Below are 14,102 nucleotides of genomic sequence, written 5' to 3'. Positions count from 1 at the left end.
CGACGCACAGGTGTTTAAGGATAGCAGCGTAATCTCGAATCCTCATATATTCCCACTTCCACGCGAATGAGTTTACGAGCCGCATCGACAAACAGAGAAACCTCGGCTATATCAATCTGCAAATATGGCGCGATCGTGACTGGAGAACGGAATTTCAAATGGCGCGCGATGTCTTTATCACCATATACATATACGGGGAGTAGCGCGCTATCGGCCCCATATACATTCCGCAGATTGAATACCGCCTATTATGCGCGAAGCGCGAGAGGAGTTTCCTGCTGCGCCCATATGGCATCGCGCCGGGTCGGTTTGCATTCCCCGCGTCAGTCTGAGCGTGAACGCCGGTTTAAAGCGTGAACAATCGCCGCACGACAGATATTCCGCCGTTTCGGTCGTCGGGCAAATGCCAAACGTGCGTGTAGCAGCGCGGCCTGGCGCGGATACGCGCGATTCGTTCCCTCGCGCGCGTTCATTGTCCGCCGAGTCGCCTCTGGTCCTCTCGACGAGCGAGGCCGCGATGATTCGCCAACGCATCGGATTTTCGACGCATTCCGTATCGATCGAATTCCAGGTGATCGCTACTGATTTTCCCAGCGACGGCGAACAATCGACTTTCATTCCACTCTTTCTATCACTCTTTCCTGGGAAACCTGTTCGCACGTTAGACCGACTCTCGGCAACTCGCGAGCCGAGTTACGAATGCGGGAGGGAAAAAAAATAGGAATCACGGGTTGCGTTCGATGCGTAGACGGTCGTCGCCATGAGCCGGGCCCCCCCCCCCCCCCGCAGAGCGCAATCCGAGGGAACCCTTACGTAACCGAACGCGCGCTGGCCTGTTTCCGGAGGTTGACTTAATTGCGCCCGATAAATTGTCCTTTCCTCTCCCTCATCTGTCTCGTCGGTCCGTTCTCAAACGCAAATGGTCTACCGCCCCCGTCATGCCGAGCGTCACACGTTTCCGTTCTGTCTCTCGTCCTGTGTGTCTGCTGCCAATTCTATCCTATACCATTACCGCGTGTTCACTGCACGCATCCGGCCAGAGGACTCGCCAGCGTGAGATTCTCGATCGTCCAAGTTTGGGCTTACATCAGGATCTCTCGCATATAATTTTCTTTACTCTAGAATGAGGAAATATTTAATTTTGAAACTGCCAAGCTTCTAGATAAAATTTGTAACCGTGAAATGTGTAATCTTGAAGTTGTGAAACTTTTAAGTGAGTCTCGCATGAGTATCAATATTAACTAGAATTATACTATCAGTATAGTATCAATATACTAGAATTCATTTTCATATACGCGGATTACATACGGTCATACGGAATCTCTCAGACCTAGTCGAATATTTTTATTAATGTATGTACATATTATCATGGATATTCAATTCGATCTGATTTATGTAATCAGTTATAAAATTTTACGGAATCATACACATTTTTCACTTATGACTGGAAACGGCTGACTGATTGTTCGCCGAGGGCGAGCGATCTATACGATAGAGTATTACTCAATCCAATATCCATACTAGTTTCTCACATATTTCTCCCATCTTTCCCATTCAAGCGAGACAGACGTTTCCTGATGAACAGTCCCGATACCGATCCCTCGCAATCCGAGAACGCTTGTGAGATTTCACCGTGTACACGCAAGGCTCAATTAGCGTAACGTCCCGCATGAGATTCTGCCTCGAGACTAATTCGCGTGCCGTAAACGTAAGGTTGTTTTAAACGCATACGTAATCACATGATAGAATTTTTACGAGCTTGCACATTTCTTTCTCGCAGCGTCCGGCTCGGGGTCCGTGATAGGCAGAGACCCGCTCCCACCCAGGGCCGTCAGCACATCTCATCTGCCTCAGAGAACGCTGACTCAACCGCCGACGGCGGTGTCCACTCTTCCGCTACCGAGAAACAGTACCGGCAGCAGCCATCGGCAGCAACCGCTTCCGCTCCATCACTCGACTCCGCAGCAGCAGCAGCAGCAGCAGCAGCAGCAGCAGCAACCGCCTATGAGGCAGCTGGAGAACGAGTCCACCGCCCAGATGCTGAGGGCCGCCAGCAACGGCGACATCGGCAAATGCCCCGGCATGTAAGTAGACGCAAAGCCGATTCTCCCAGGTATTTGTGTAACGAAGTTTCGTCGCGCTGTAATTAAACCGCCGCCCCTATCGCACCCCGTAATAGGGAAACTTATTAGCGAACGCGTACTCGCGCGGCCGCAACCCCGCCGTCTAATTCCGGTTCGTGAGAGTTGCCCGACTGTTTAGTTACTTTGAGGTGGTGACTAGTAGAAATGCCGCAAGAGCGGCCAAATGTCCGTGCCCTCGAGTATCGCGTCTGAAAAGATCACATTCGAGACTCGAGACAAGTATTAGTAACGAATTATAACGTTAGAGACACAGCCAGAAGCACTCCAGCCTCGTTCGACCACTTTTATGGCAAACCGTGTCAAAATCATTCGACTGGTATGTCGAAACAGCATGCAGGGAGAAGAGGATAAATTAATCGCCATAAAAGGCAGAGTAGCGCGCGTTTCCACCCAAACACAGGAGCGGGTTAGCTATCGCCCGATTTAGTCCGTAAATAACTCGTTGTGTACGTAACTCCTTACATGCGCGTAGGTTCGTTCGTTTAAGTCGCTGTTTAATTACTCGCCCGTCTACTCGCGCAAACAACAACAGCGTTGTTAGTTTGACGCGAAATGTACAACCGATCAAATTTCCTGCGTGTTCTTGACAACTCATAACGCGAGGATTACGCGGTTACGCAATTGCAGTAATTAATTTAGCTTCTCGATGAATTAGAATTAGCAATTAACTGGAAAAACCTTTTTTTTTTTATCTAAGGAACGCAGTAATTTTTTTAAACCGATTTCAAGAGCGCGCAAATAGCGCGTAATGTAATTTCGTCGTTAAATTTTCATATTACGCGGAGAGGCTAGCCAGGCTAGACGTCACTGATTAGACCGAAGGGCGTCGCGATGTCATAATCGACGTGAGAGCCCCGCTCTCGAGCTCGCCGAGCTCTATTTATTGCCAGGCGTGAGCTAAACCGCGTCACCTTGATAATACAATTTTCTCGCACGTATATTCGCGTCGCGGTTTACCTTCACGGCGAATCTAATTTCTGCTGTATCGCGTAGCCACGTTTATTTGTCTCGGACGTTAAATATCGATTTTCCCACCCATGATTAATCGGGCAAAGCTCCTGTCGCTATAAACTGCGGGGTGAGAAGATAATGCCGTGGTGTCGAATGAAAATTGCGAAATGTCGATTCGAAAATTGTCAATATTTATTTGACATATTTAATAGCCGTAGATCAACAGCGTTATTCAAAATAATAATTGTCGACGTCCACGGAGCATCGCATTTCCTTTCGAATCGTTCAGCGACTTAATTTTCTCCCTCTCACAGCTTCTTTCCGCGTTACATCACTTTACGGCGTCGTTTCAAGCGCGCGGCCTTCGACGAATCGGCCCCACTGACCTGCTCGTCAAATTTCAGGGTTACCGGTAACGACATGAGGGACCTGAGGTTAGCATCGCCGGGCGGTCATGCCACTCAGCGATTGATCAGCCCGATCGGACACTTGCGGGTCGCTTCGTTAAACGACCACCGTGTCTCCAGTCCCAGCGACAGCGAGATACGCGTGCACAGTCCAAGTAAGTTTTCCTTTTGCGTCTATATAATTTATCGATCTGCCCGATACTCTTTCCCCGCGCGGTTTCCACGGAAACTTTTCGATGAGCCGACCCCGTGGACCCCGGGCAGCGGCGAGGCGATTAATCGCCGACGAATACCCCGGAGAATCCGGCTTTATGAAAGAACTCGAACTTTTGCCTCGAACGCGAAGTTGGTTAAGGCGCAATTAATATATTGTTGGTCGTAATACGAATCGCTATCGCGACGCGCGGCCAAGTTTGCCGGTTAGGAAGAAGAGTTACGACGTCGACCGACCGGATTGTCGTAATAACATCTCCGAGCGAGTTAGAGCGCCCGATATCGATTTTCCTCCTACTCGTGTACAAAGCACACAAGTAAACGCTAATTAATAACGCTGACGAAGACAATGTCAAAGGCATACAACGCCCACGTTTATAAAAGGTTTATATAATGATCCTTCAACGTTCAGCGTATATCGCGCTATTCGGAATTAATAGCTCGTTAAGCGCGGCTAATTAATCGGATTTTTTCAAAGTTATTCGCGACAAATTTCTATAACGTAAGACTTTTCGCGTAACAGTTATCTTAATTCTGTAACAGAAATTTACGGCACGCAACGGAAGAACGATACAATCATTGCAAAGGTCTTTTCGCAATTTGCTTGAGAAAAAAGATAGCATTCTATTACAGCAATACACACAAAATGAGCACAACACAACGAATAATTCTCTTTTGCCTCAGTATTACAAAATATATATATATACATATATTATATTATATATATATATTCAATATATCACTACGGCAAATCTCTGCCTCTGATATTCAAAGCTGGCCTAACTCAGCACGTCCGGAACATTTGGTTCGCGCGAAACTTACAAGTGATGAACCGCGCTCGGCGAATGAGCGATTAATATCCGTGAGATTAAGCGGCGATTTAACGTCTGCTCCGAATCGCGAGATTGCCGAACCGTCTGAAAAGCACATAAATTTAGGTCGAAAATTTCAGCGGGCGTCCGGGGTTAATTATCCGAGGATCCGTGACGATGGTGTCCCGGTGCAAGGGCTTGTGTGGTGCCGCCCGTCTAATGCACAACGCGGAATAATGGAAATCCCGTGTGCATAAATCCCGTACGCCCCGCCTGAATACGCAAAGGCACGCATGATCGATATCATCAGGCTTCGGGTAATTCAACTACCGAGGATTGAGGTTCCACAATATCACCGCGCGCGCGCAAGCATTACGCGGTGGCTTTAATGAGAAAGAAATCATAATTACACAGCGTCGTTATTCCTTCTTGAATCAAAAGAGATCGTAAAATTTGTATAATGACGAGCATTTCGAAGGTGAGTTAACGCGGCACGTGTTTATAGCCAATTCTCTTTCTTTCCCTTATAACCGCGATGTGTTTGGAGTATCGAATATGATTGTGGTGCTAAGAAAACTGGATGAACGTTGTGGTTTCTTTGGTGGCAGTACGAATGCGGAGGATATTTCTTGGCGAATGTCGTCTTCCAGAAAGAATGGCGGAAGCACACCGCAATCTAAATACCACGGTCCACCAAGAATTTTCTTCGTGCAATCGGATTGCATCTGTATAGGTACAATAGCTGCGCAATTTTCTGCGTTAGACGGAAGTGCTTCTCCATTTTACGACGCGTCTAACGGTCGCAGCTGCGGAACATTTCTGTAGGCATTTGAGTATCCTATGCAGGTCGTCCCAGATCCATTATCGTTCAGCCGCAGACAGCGGAGTCTGAACAAATATGCGCTAATATCTCAATATCTCCCGATACACCTTTCAAGGATATTAAAAATAAAAGTGAGCGAAACCGAATTTATGTTTTAAACAAAAAATTAATTTATAATTTAATCCGAATCGTTAGCTCATCTCATTAAAGTCTTGCTATAAGAAAACACTCTTCTAAAGTTCTTCAAAGAAATTCAGCGGGTATCCGTGTCTGAAAAACGATAATGCCTGCGCGACATCCCGTATACAACGGATGTAATATTATAAACGAAAGGATGTAGCTCCGACAATTCCGGCGCTTTGAGGCGTAAATACAAACGACTGCCATTCACGTGATTAAGGAGAAAGTCAATCTGCTCGCTCGTTATTACAATTTTTTTCGCTACTCCGCCGAGAGTCTGAGCCCGCGAGCGAAACAGCGGGAGGAGGAACAAAGAAAAAAAAATCTTCGGGAATATCCAGTCGATTCCGATAGTTCCGGCCTCGTTACGACACGCTCAGAAATACGCGACTTCCTTTTCCAGCGGGCTTTCCGCTTCCTCTCGCGGCTTTCTCTCTCTCGCGTAACTTAGTATCTCCTCCTTTATGTTCGCAGGCGAGAGAAAAATGATCAGCCCGATCGGCAGGGAGGTCGACCGCGGCGGGGGCACGACGACGACGACGGGTCAGCGACAGCAGCAACAGCGATCGCGCGCGGACTGCAGCGAGCTGCTGCACAAAAGGGTGAGCGAAACGCGAGTCGCCTTTAACGTCTCGGCGCGAAAGAGCGTCCCGTCGATCCCGATTGGCATGGCAGAGCATGATGGATGGAGAGAGGAAATTCGCGCGTCCATTCGCGGCATCGATCGTGCAACGGTCGCGCGCGCGTGAATTAACCGCCGTCGCGTCGCGTCGCGTCGCGTCGTCGCGGTGGCCGGTCACCGCAAACGGGAAATTTATGGCCGCGGAGGACGATTGCGAATGCGAGCTCGCGAAGCTTCGTAAAAGTGTCACCTGCATCGCCACGTAGTCCCACCGATCGCTGACATATCCGACGGCGCGGCGTTACGGTTCGGTTCCGCCGCGGTGAGGTCTTTACATTCTCGCAAATTGCTTGCGGTTTGTTTACGAGCGTGTACGGCTTACTCTCTTTCGACTAATCTTTCGACTCGTAAAAATAAATTACGTATACGCGCCGCACGGTAGCGCGTTCGCGACGCGAGTTTATCGTCCGTATAAAAAGGGGCGAGGAGCTTTGGAAATCCTCCGATTTGCAATACGGCGGATCGAGTTATCGCGCCGCGGATCGCATTACCAGACGCCGCAGACTGGCGCAGACGCGAAATGGCGAGATTCTCCCGCGGATGTTGCACGATCGACGGTCTGTCGTTTTGCTGCTTTATCCATAACTGTCTCTTTGTCTTTGTCCACGCAAACGTACATACACGTTGTCCGTTTTATTGACGCGATGTAGCCTGCATATCATCATCGCAGCATGTAAATTCCATTAGCTCAATTAATTAAAATGTTGCCGAGAGAGAGAGAGAGAGAGAGAGAGAGAGAGAGAGACCTATAGCACCTTCGAACATTACACACACGGTCCGCATCGCGATGCAAGCGGAATTGATATTATATACGATGTATATCGCGCGCAATAAACGCGAGGGCGGGGGGACCATTTTTATCAACGCTTTCGACTTTACAAAGCGGAAACAATTCTGATGAAGTTATCGTCGATGGAGTCTCATAATTTATGGATCGGACAATCACATTGATCCGCGAATACGAAATAGGTCATCATCGCCGTTATTACGCGTAGTAGGTCATGATCCTGCGATCAAAAATGAATGGGACAAATGAAGAGTATATATCGAGAACCGAGTGGAAAACTTTTACAACCGCGCGTGGTCACATTGAAATATAGCGAAGAATCTAATGGAGTTGTATACGAGAGCGTACCTCCTCTACCTTTGATTTTTTCAAGTCGCTTCTTCAGTATGCAAGCGTCGTAAAATTCTAAACGCGGCTCGAGGAGTTTGCAAAGTTTTCGCTACAAATAATCTTGTTAGACGGCATTCTTCGGGCACAATTTCGCGGCCTCTCCCGGTAACCGAGCAGCGAATACTCTGATTCGACGGATCTTTCGCCCCGGCGCGGCGAACGGCGTATTCGGATGAGGGGCCCGTCGTTTTCTTAACGCGAGCTTATCTCGAGCGCGCGGTACGCGAGGAGGCACAAGAAAGTAACGACCCGAGTGTCGTCGTCCTGGCGCCATTACAATGGAGCGGTGAAGGGCGGCAAGAGGGCCAGGACGAAAGAGGGAGAATGGAACCGGAGGGAAAGAATGGGAAAGGAGAGGCGAAAGGAGCGAGGGAGAAGCGGCGGAGAAAAAGACAACCGAGAGGCATGGGGTCCAGGGTCGATCCTGCATACGGTCAGCGCCGGTCAGCAAGGGCACCGTGCCAAGGAACTGCAGACGGGTCTTAAGCTTCGCGCACAATGGATCTCGCCGGCTGCGCATGACCGGGCACGGCATTCATCCTTCCACACAAATTCGTCGAGCTCCTTACGACGAATCTTATCGTATATAAGGGAATAACTCTGACATGATATATATGTCAGAGGCAATGCAGAATTCGTGAAATGCCGTCAGAATTTGTGTAGTGTGGAGACGTTGCGTACAATACAGACGCATCGGAAGCTGAGCGAAATAGGTCGTCAAAATCTTAAATTTCCGTCTTTGCACGAATATCTAATTTCTCATCTTATTCTCACCTTCAGGAGCAGCTTGGATATAATGAAAAAATAGCATTCTCTTTCGGAAATTCAATTTGCGTCTCGGATTTTAATTTACCGTCGACCGCTGGCGATCGTATTACAGAAACAAAAGTCGCGAAATATAATTTTTTCCCCTTCACCGATCAAACCATCGCGATATAACGTTAAACCGCGAATCATCTTCCCGCGTAAGCCGACACCTCTTAGGAACACGTTTGACCGCGAGTATTCTCCGCAAGAAGAACACGCGAGATGTCCGTTACCGCGCGTGGATCTCGTTCGTGTGATCCGCGTTCTAATACTTATTATAGAAGTCGACAGCGAACCATCCACGAAACGAGAGTGAGTCGCGACGAGCCAGAAGCGAGAGGAAGACGAAGCAGCGCCGAACTTTTGTCGGCGAGCATACCCGCGTGCGGTCGAGGGACGACCGGGGCCCTTCGGGGGCAAAAGGTACAAAACGCCGGGCACCGGGCGAGCCAGGCAAGGCGGCGATGCACACTGTGCAGCCGGCCGGTCGGTCGGTCGGCGAACAAGCTAGCCGATCCGACCGGGCATGACGCCAGTCCGCCCGCCGAAGCGTCGCTCGACGCGCGCCATATCGCGTCCCGTTCGTCGCCCCGACGCGAGGAAACTTCGCGCGGTGGAAACTTCCTCATTGTCTGCGAGCTGAAGCATCCCTTCGCCTGGCCAATCCGCGAAAAAGACGCGGGAGCTTCTACGGGCTTAAACAGGTAACGTGTTAAATGGAGAACTCGAGATGTGCCAACAGGTTCCTATCTCTGGAGTGCGATCAAGTAACCGTTCGATACATTCGTTTGGAGTTGAAGATTCGAAATTAGGAAGAATCAAAAGTGACCTTCAGAGACTTTTTGTTAAACATTCTAAAGATATATTTAGCAGATGACTCCGAGAACACGGATCTCTCTGTATGAACTTGAAGACACTACGCTTTGTTTGTTCGTATACGCACTTTCGAGGGAGTGAAATGGATGCTTTCATGTCGACACTATATGAAAGAAGAAATACACACCTATTAACACCGCGATTGATAATTACACGTGAAAGAGAGAAAATAAAAAATCGACCGGTGTTAAGTCGCGACAGAATGCGGCAAATTGAAAACTCCCTGATGGGGGCTCTCTGCAAAAACTCGGTGCTGGCTTGTTTAACGAGGAATTGTCCTTGGCGATGCGATGAGCCAAGCGCGAGCGTGCCTTTCCTTTTCGCAATGCGCTTCGTCGTATACCTACTTCGCGCAGTCATGTTAACGTACTTCGACGTATAGCGAAGAATGCAAGATTCGCCGAGCGACCATTCCTCGCGCAGGAAATGCCCGCTCGATCTCGCTTCGGCGCGCGTATATATACCCCGCGAATACAGATTGCGCGACCTCGCGCATCAGAGATACCCCCGCGCGATCGGCGAGGATTCCGGCGGAATGCGAGAAGCGTACGGGTGCTATTATCTTTTGGGACCTGCCCGTTAAAATAAAGAAGGGGCGTTTGTGCACGGAAGAAAGCCACGATCGAATGGCCTGGTGATTGCCTCGAATTTCATTCGTACACCGTTCGCCGGACGGAATCCCGGCCGTTTCTTCGCCGCAACGCTACGTGCATCGAACCACGGCGTGACCTGTATCTGTTTGCGTTCGTCCGTGTCGATATGTCTATGAGAATTTGTACGCCGCCTCTGGCTTGTCTCCCGGCAAAGAGTGCCTTGGTATTAGAAAATTGGAAAGTAATAGAAAACTACGGAGGCAAGCCCTCCGTTTCCTTCGCTTTTCTACGACCTTTAGAAATTCTTGCGATGGCGCACACGTAGAAATACGACCATCCGGCCAATTTGCTCGAAGCTTACTACGAAAAATTACCGTACGAGAAGGTTACGGATAAACACCGGCCAGAGTCTGAACTATACAGTTATTTTAAAAAATCGACAGTTGTAAAAGAGAAAAAGGGATCAGAAATAAATATTCAATCGCGGATTCTTACGCGACGACAGTTTCGTCCCAAACAATGCAAATTGAAGCTAAAAGAATATTTCTACGCGATTTTAAATAATGGAGATTCTCTTTCGCTAACGAAATAATATCGTTACGCTAACGTGTTGTTTGACGTAAATGCGGGTAAATACTCAGCTGAATGAGCAACGCAGTTGCTCGTAAATTGATAGCGTGTCCACTTATTATTATTTATTTACAATTTGCAGCGCAAATATTGAACAAATTACTCCTCGATAACTGGTTGTCATTTCATCAATTGTTTGTAGTTTGTATCGCGTTTTCATTTCACGTCGCGTTGCCTTCCGTCGTATTTACACGAGGTCGGGTGTATCCCGTCTCTCGCTTCGCCTGCCGAGCTACCACGAATCCAACCGTAAAACCCACTAAAACGTAGCGGTTTTGGAACACGGCGGCGACGAATGCAAAATGGCAGACGGAGAGGGAGAGATCGGCTAAGCGGTAATCCCCGTTCTGCGCCCGCCTAAACTCTCGCCGAGAAATTCCAGCAGTTAAAAAGTTCGCGTACAATCTCGCAGGGGCACAACTGACGTAAAACCGCCGGCTGAAATTTCGATTCGGGCCAATGCGGCTCGCCGCATTCTCTATATTTCTCGCAATTCACGTGGAATCTGTTTCCGGCTAGTTTCCACTATCAGTTACGCGGCCCGCGAAACTAGATATTCGTACACACATTTTCATTACATTGTCGTGACAGTACATTTTGGTCTTACAGGCATTGCAAGGAAAGACATATGTAAAAGGAAGAAAATATGTCAATGGTATAAAGCAAAAGAGTTATCGCATATTCTGAAAGATCTCATTGAATAGCTATATAACATTCTACCGCTGCAGGCAGGTGTTAACGCGGCTGCGAAATGTTGATAATTTAATTCGTGCTGTCGACGATAATGTTTTCTTCTCTCCCATGCCAATCACTGCAAATCCACGTACGCATATATATACCGGTGCGCTCCGTGTATGTAATTGCGAGATTAATCCGTCGCTTTTATATAACTTTCTCTAATAAGAACCTCGTCCTCTCATTTCTCCGTCTCGGGCGAAAAACCGTCTCACGCGATATCCCTCGAGTAATCCTCACGGCCCCGTAACTTAACAATATCCCGTGTGTCACAGCTCGATTACCCCGCGTTGTTTGCGCGTGTGTGGCTAACAGACGATTGCATGCCTCGACAGAGTAACGTCAGCTCCCTGAGAGCGGATGCCGGCGGCAGGCTGGTGGCGCAGGCTGGCGCGTCCGGGCTGGTGCGCGTTTCCGCCGGCGAGCTCCTCGGCAGAACCCACGAGGAACTGGTGCTGCTGCTGATCCAGCTGCGACGGCAGAACGCGACGGTCCTCAAGGCGATGGAGACGTGCCACATGGAGATCGAGGCGCAGGTCCGAAGAGTGCTTGCACACGCGATCTCACGAAATTTTCACAGTAATTAGATGATCCACACGGACGATGACGGTGACGGTGACGGTTGGCAGTGGGCCGTGGTGGGGCCCGTTAGGGGCCGCAAAACCGGAGCCGTCTCGAGGACGGGGATATGTCGTAGGCGCCTCTCGAGGAGCGCCGCTTTTAACGATCGCTTTGATGTTAGAGAGAAAAAGAGGAAGAGAGAGAGATAATTCTCGCTTTGACAGACGACCGTGCAGTTTGACGAGATCTTTCAGAATGTGTTAGGATAGATCGATGTTGTTGTAGAATGTAGATGCACGCAGATTGTGAATTCACGTGACGATGATACAGTATGAGCGATCGACGTCTCGTTTCTCTCATCGTTGACGACGTGACGTAACGCTCGCGTGCAAATAACGGATTGATTCAATTGCGCTTTACGGACTTCGCGATCCACAAAGTGTAGTTGACCGCTATTAGACAAGCGCGACACGCTGCTCGGTTCTTTCACGTCCTATATTTAACGCCGAGTCGGAGTCTCATCTAAAAGAACACGATTCTCGAAAACGTTATCAGATAGCTACGTTCAGCGTCAAATGTGGGACGTAGATTAATATACACCTGCGATCTCGCGACGTGTGAGATTCGAGGAGAAAGTCGAGTCGAACTTAGGGTCGCCTTTCTACGCAAATATGTGTCACGGAGTATCGCTTAACGAGTGTCGCTTAAACGCGCGAAAACGCGAATGTTGTTTGTTTTCGTTACTTAAATCGGCACACGGAGAGCAAGGAGAAAGGGACTCCTTGATCGCAGCGCGATAAACGTTTCGTATATTTTGTTTGCACCCGCAGGCTAGACTGGCGGATCTCGACACGCCGAGACGACTAGAGAATCTTCAAAAACTCGAGGAACTCAAGAGGCACCTGATGGATCTCGAGAAGCAGGTGAGACACGTTTATTACGCAAAGTGCGCGCCTCGCGGAGGCATCTGCCTCAAATTATTCACATAGATATGAAACGCTGGATTTGATAATTAATATATACTCATATAGCTTAAAAGAGAGAAAAAGAGAGCGATGATATCTTAATCTACCCTTTGAAAATTCGAGAAAAATTAATGCTGAAAATGAAAGTTAAAAAAAATGAATCAAGATAATAATTTTCTTGGACTTTTAAAAATGTATAAGCCGAGAGCTTTGATTCTTCGATTCTCGGTGACGATTTAGCAATATAGAGTTAAAATATTGATGTAATTAATACTATCTTTTTAAGTGTGAATACACATTTGTATAAATAGTGCTCCAAGTTTAATCGCATCTGTTTTTCCTCTCAAAAGTACGAGAAGAGCAAGCCTCTCGTGAACCTCGTGGACAATATGGTGAAGCTGGGTTCTTTGTATAATCGTAACACTGCCAACGGGACCAGCAATGTTTCCGGTTCTCGCCACGACCTGATGCACGAGAACGCGAGGGATCATCGCGACCGTCTGGAATTTAATCAAAGGGTGCAGGAGCAACGACTGTTGGCCGAGGAGCGCAGGGATTGGGACAGACTGAGTCCCGATCACGGACAGTTGCAGGTGATTCATTTAATTATATCGTGCCACGAAAGAGCCTAGCGTTAAATTTCTGCGGTTACACAATTTTCAAGTAATTCCTACTTTTACAGCGTCATCAGAAACGTCGTCTCGACAAAAATGCGTTAATTACAAAAATGTGCGATTTTATAAACGAATGTCTCGATTATTAAAAAGTGTTCTTCGCTTTCTCAGTCTCGTCAGATATCACCCGTAAAGTACGTCTTATTCGTTCTAATTTCTGTCTCTTACGTTTCCTATTATTACATTCTTTTCGCGATGTAATACTCCGTGCGTGAAGCGCATCGGACACCGAAGTCTTCTTGACCAATGAAAGTAATTCCTGCGGTCTCCCGCGTGCAATAAGCTAAGCGGTAGCCGCGGTAGACAGGTTGTAAAAAGGTCCGATCGGAAAAAGGATATACGTGCAAAAATTAAGAATTACCCTCGCAGGCACAACCACGAGAGAGACCGAACTCGGACGACACTTACGACCTGTCGTAAATTCTTTCGCGGAGAGCTCACTTTACGGAAGGATATACTTTCCAGACGAGTCAAGTCCTCTACAGACAGTATAATCCATTTAATATCTTGCGTCTAGTTTTTTTCTTTCTTTTTATCCTTAGTCTTCGAGAATTTTGACAATTACATACGTCGTCGTTCACCGGTCGTAATTAAGAAGCGTATTCCGTTAGAATAACAAAATTAATCTACTTTTGTGCAATCCCATTTTCATTTTCATGTGACAAACAAGAAATAAAAACGAGAAAATGAAAAAAATATCCCTTTTCTCTCATTTTTCAGTAATATTTAATTTAATCTAATTAATCTCGTTGGCTTCAAAGAGGCTTAAAATAATTGCCATATAGGAAAATATAATAACTGTTGCAGTAATTAAAAATTATGTGTCACTAATGGATATTTTCGAATGTAATATTGTCGAAACAATAATATTA

At 47.6% G+C, this 14,102-nt stretch overlaps 1 protein-coding gene across 11 annotated transcripts in view; it reads left to right on the top strand.

Annotated features, from left to right (window-relative positions):
• The window catches only part of LOC143893932 (uncharacterized), a 132,420-nt gene that overhangs the window by 109,757 nt on the left and 8,561 nt on the right, over positions 1–14,102 (top strand). For 10 of the 11 annotated variants that reach the window (XR_013255959.1, XM_077399812.1, XM_077399813.1 and 7 more), the window contains 6 exons: positions 1,781–2,084; positions 3,500–3,657; positions 6,005–6,132; positions 11,366–11,566; positions 12,422–12,514; positions 12,907–13,149. Coding sequence is in view for 10 of the 11 variants with exons in the window: in XM_077399812.1 (XP_077255938.1) it covers positions 1,781–2,084; positions 3,500–3,657; positions 6,005–6,132; positions 11,366–11,566; positions 12,422–12,514; positions 12,907–13,149 (1,127 nt within the window). In the remaining variant the exon portion in view is untranslated. The remainder of the gene's footprint in view (positions 1–1,780; positions 2,085–3,499; positions 3,658–6,004; positions 6,133–11,365; positions 11,567–12,421; positions 12,515–12,906; positions 13,150–14,102) is intronic. The other variant, XM_077399811.1, reaches the window with a different exon arrangement.

Source organism: Temnothorax americanus, unplaced genomic scaffold (genome assembly GCF_048541705.1).
Source record: "Temnothorax americanus isolate GAGA-0224 unplaced genomic scaffold, ASM4854170v1 Scaffold13, whole genome shotgun sequence".
Classification (NCBI taxonomy): Eukaryota; Metazoa; Arthropoda; class Insecta; order Hymenoptera; family Formicidae; genus Temnothorax; species Temnothorax americanus.
This window is presented reverse-complemented; position numbering and strand designations above follow the sequence as displayed.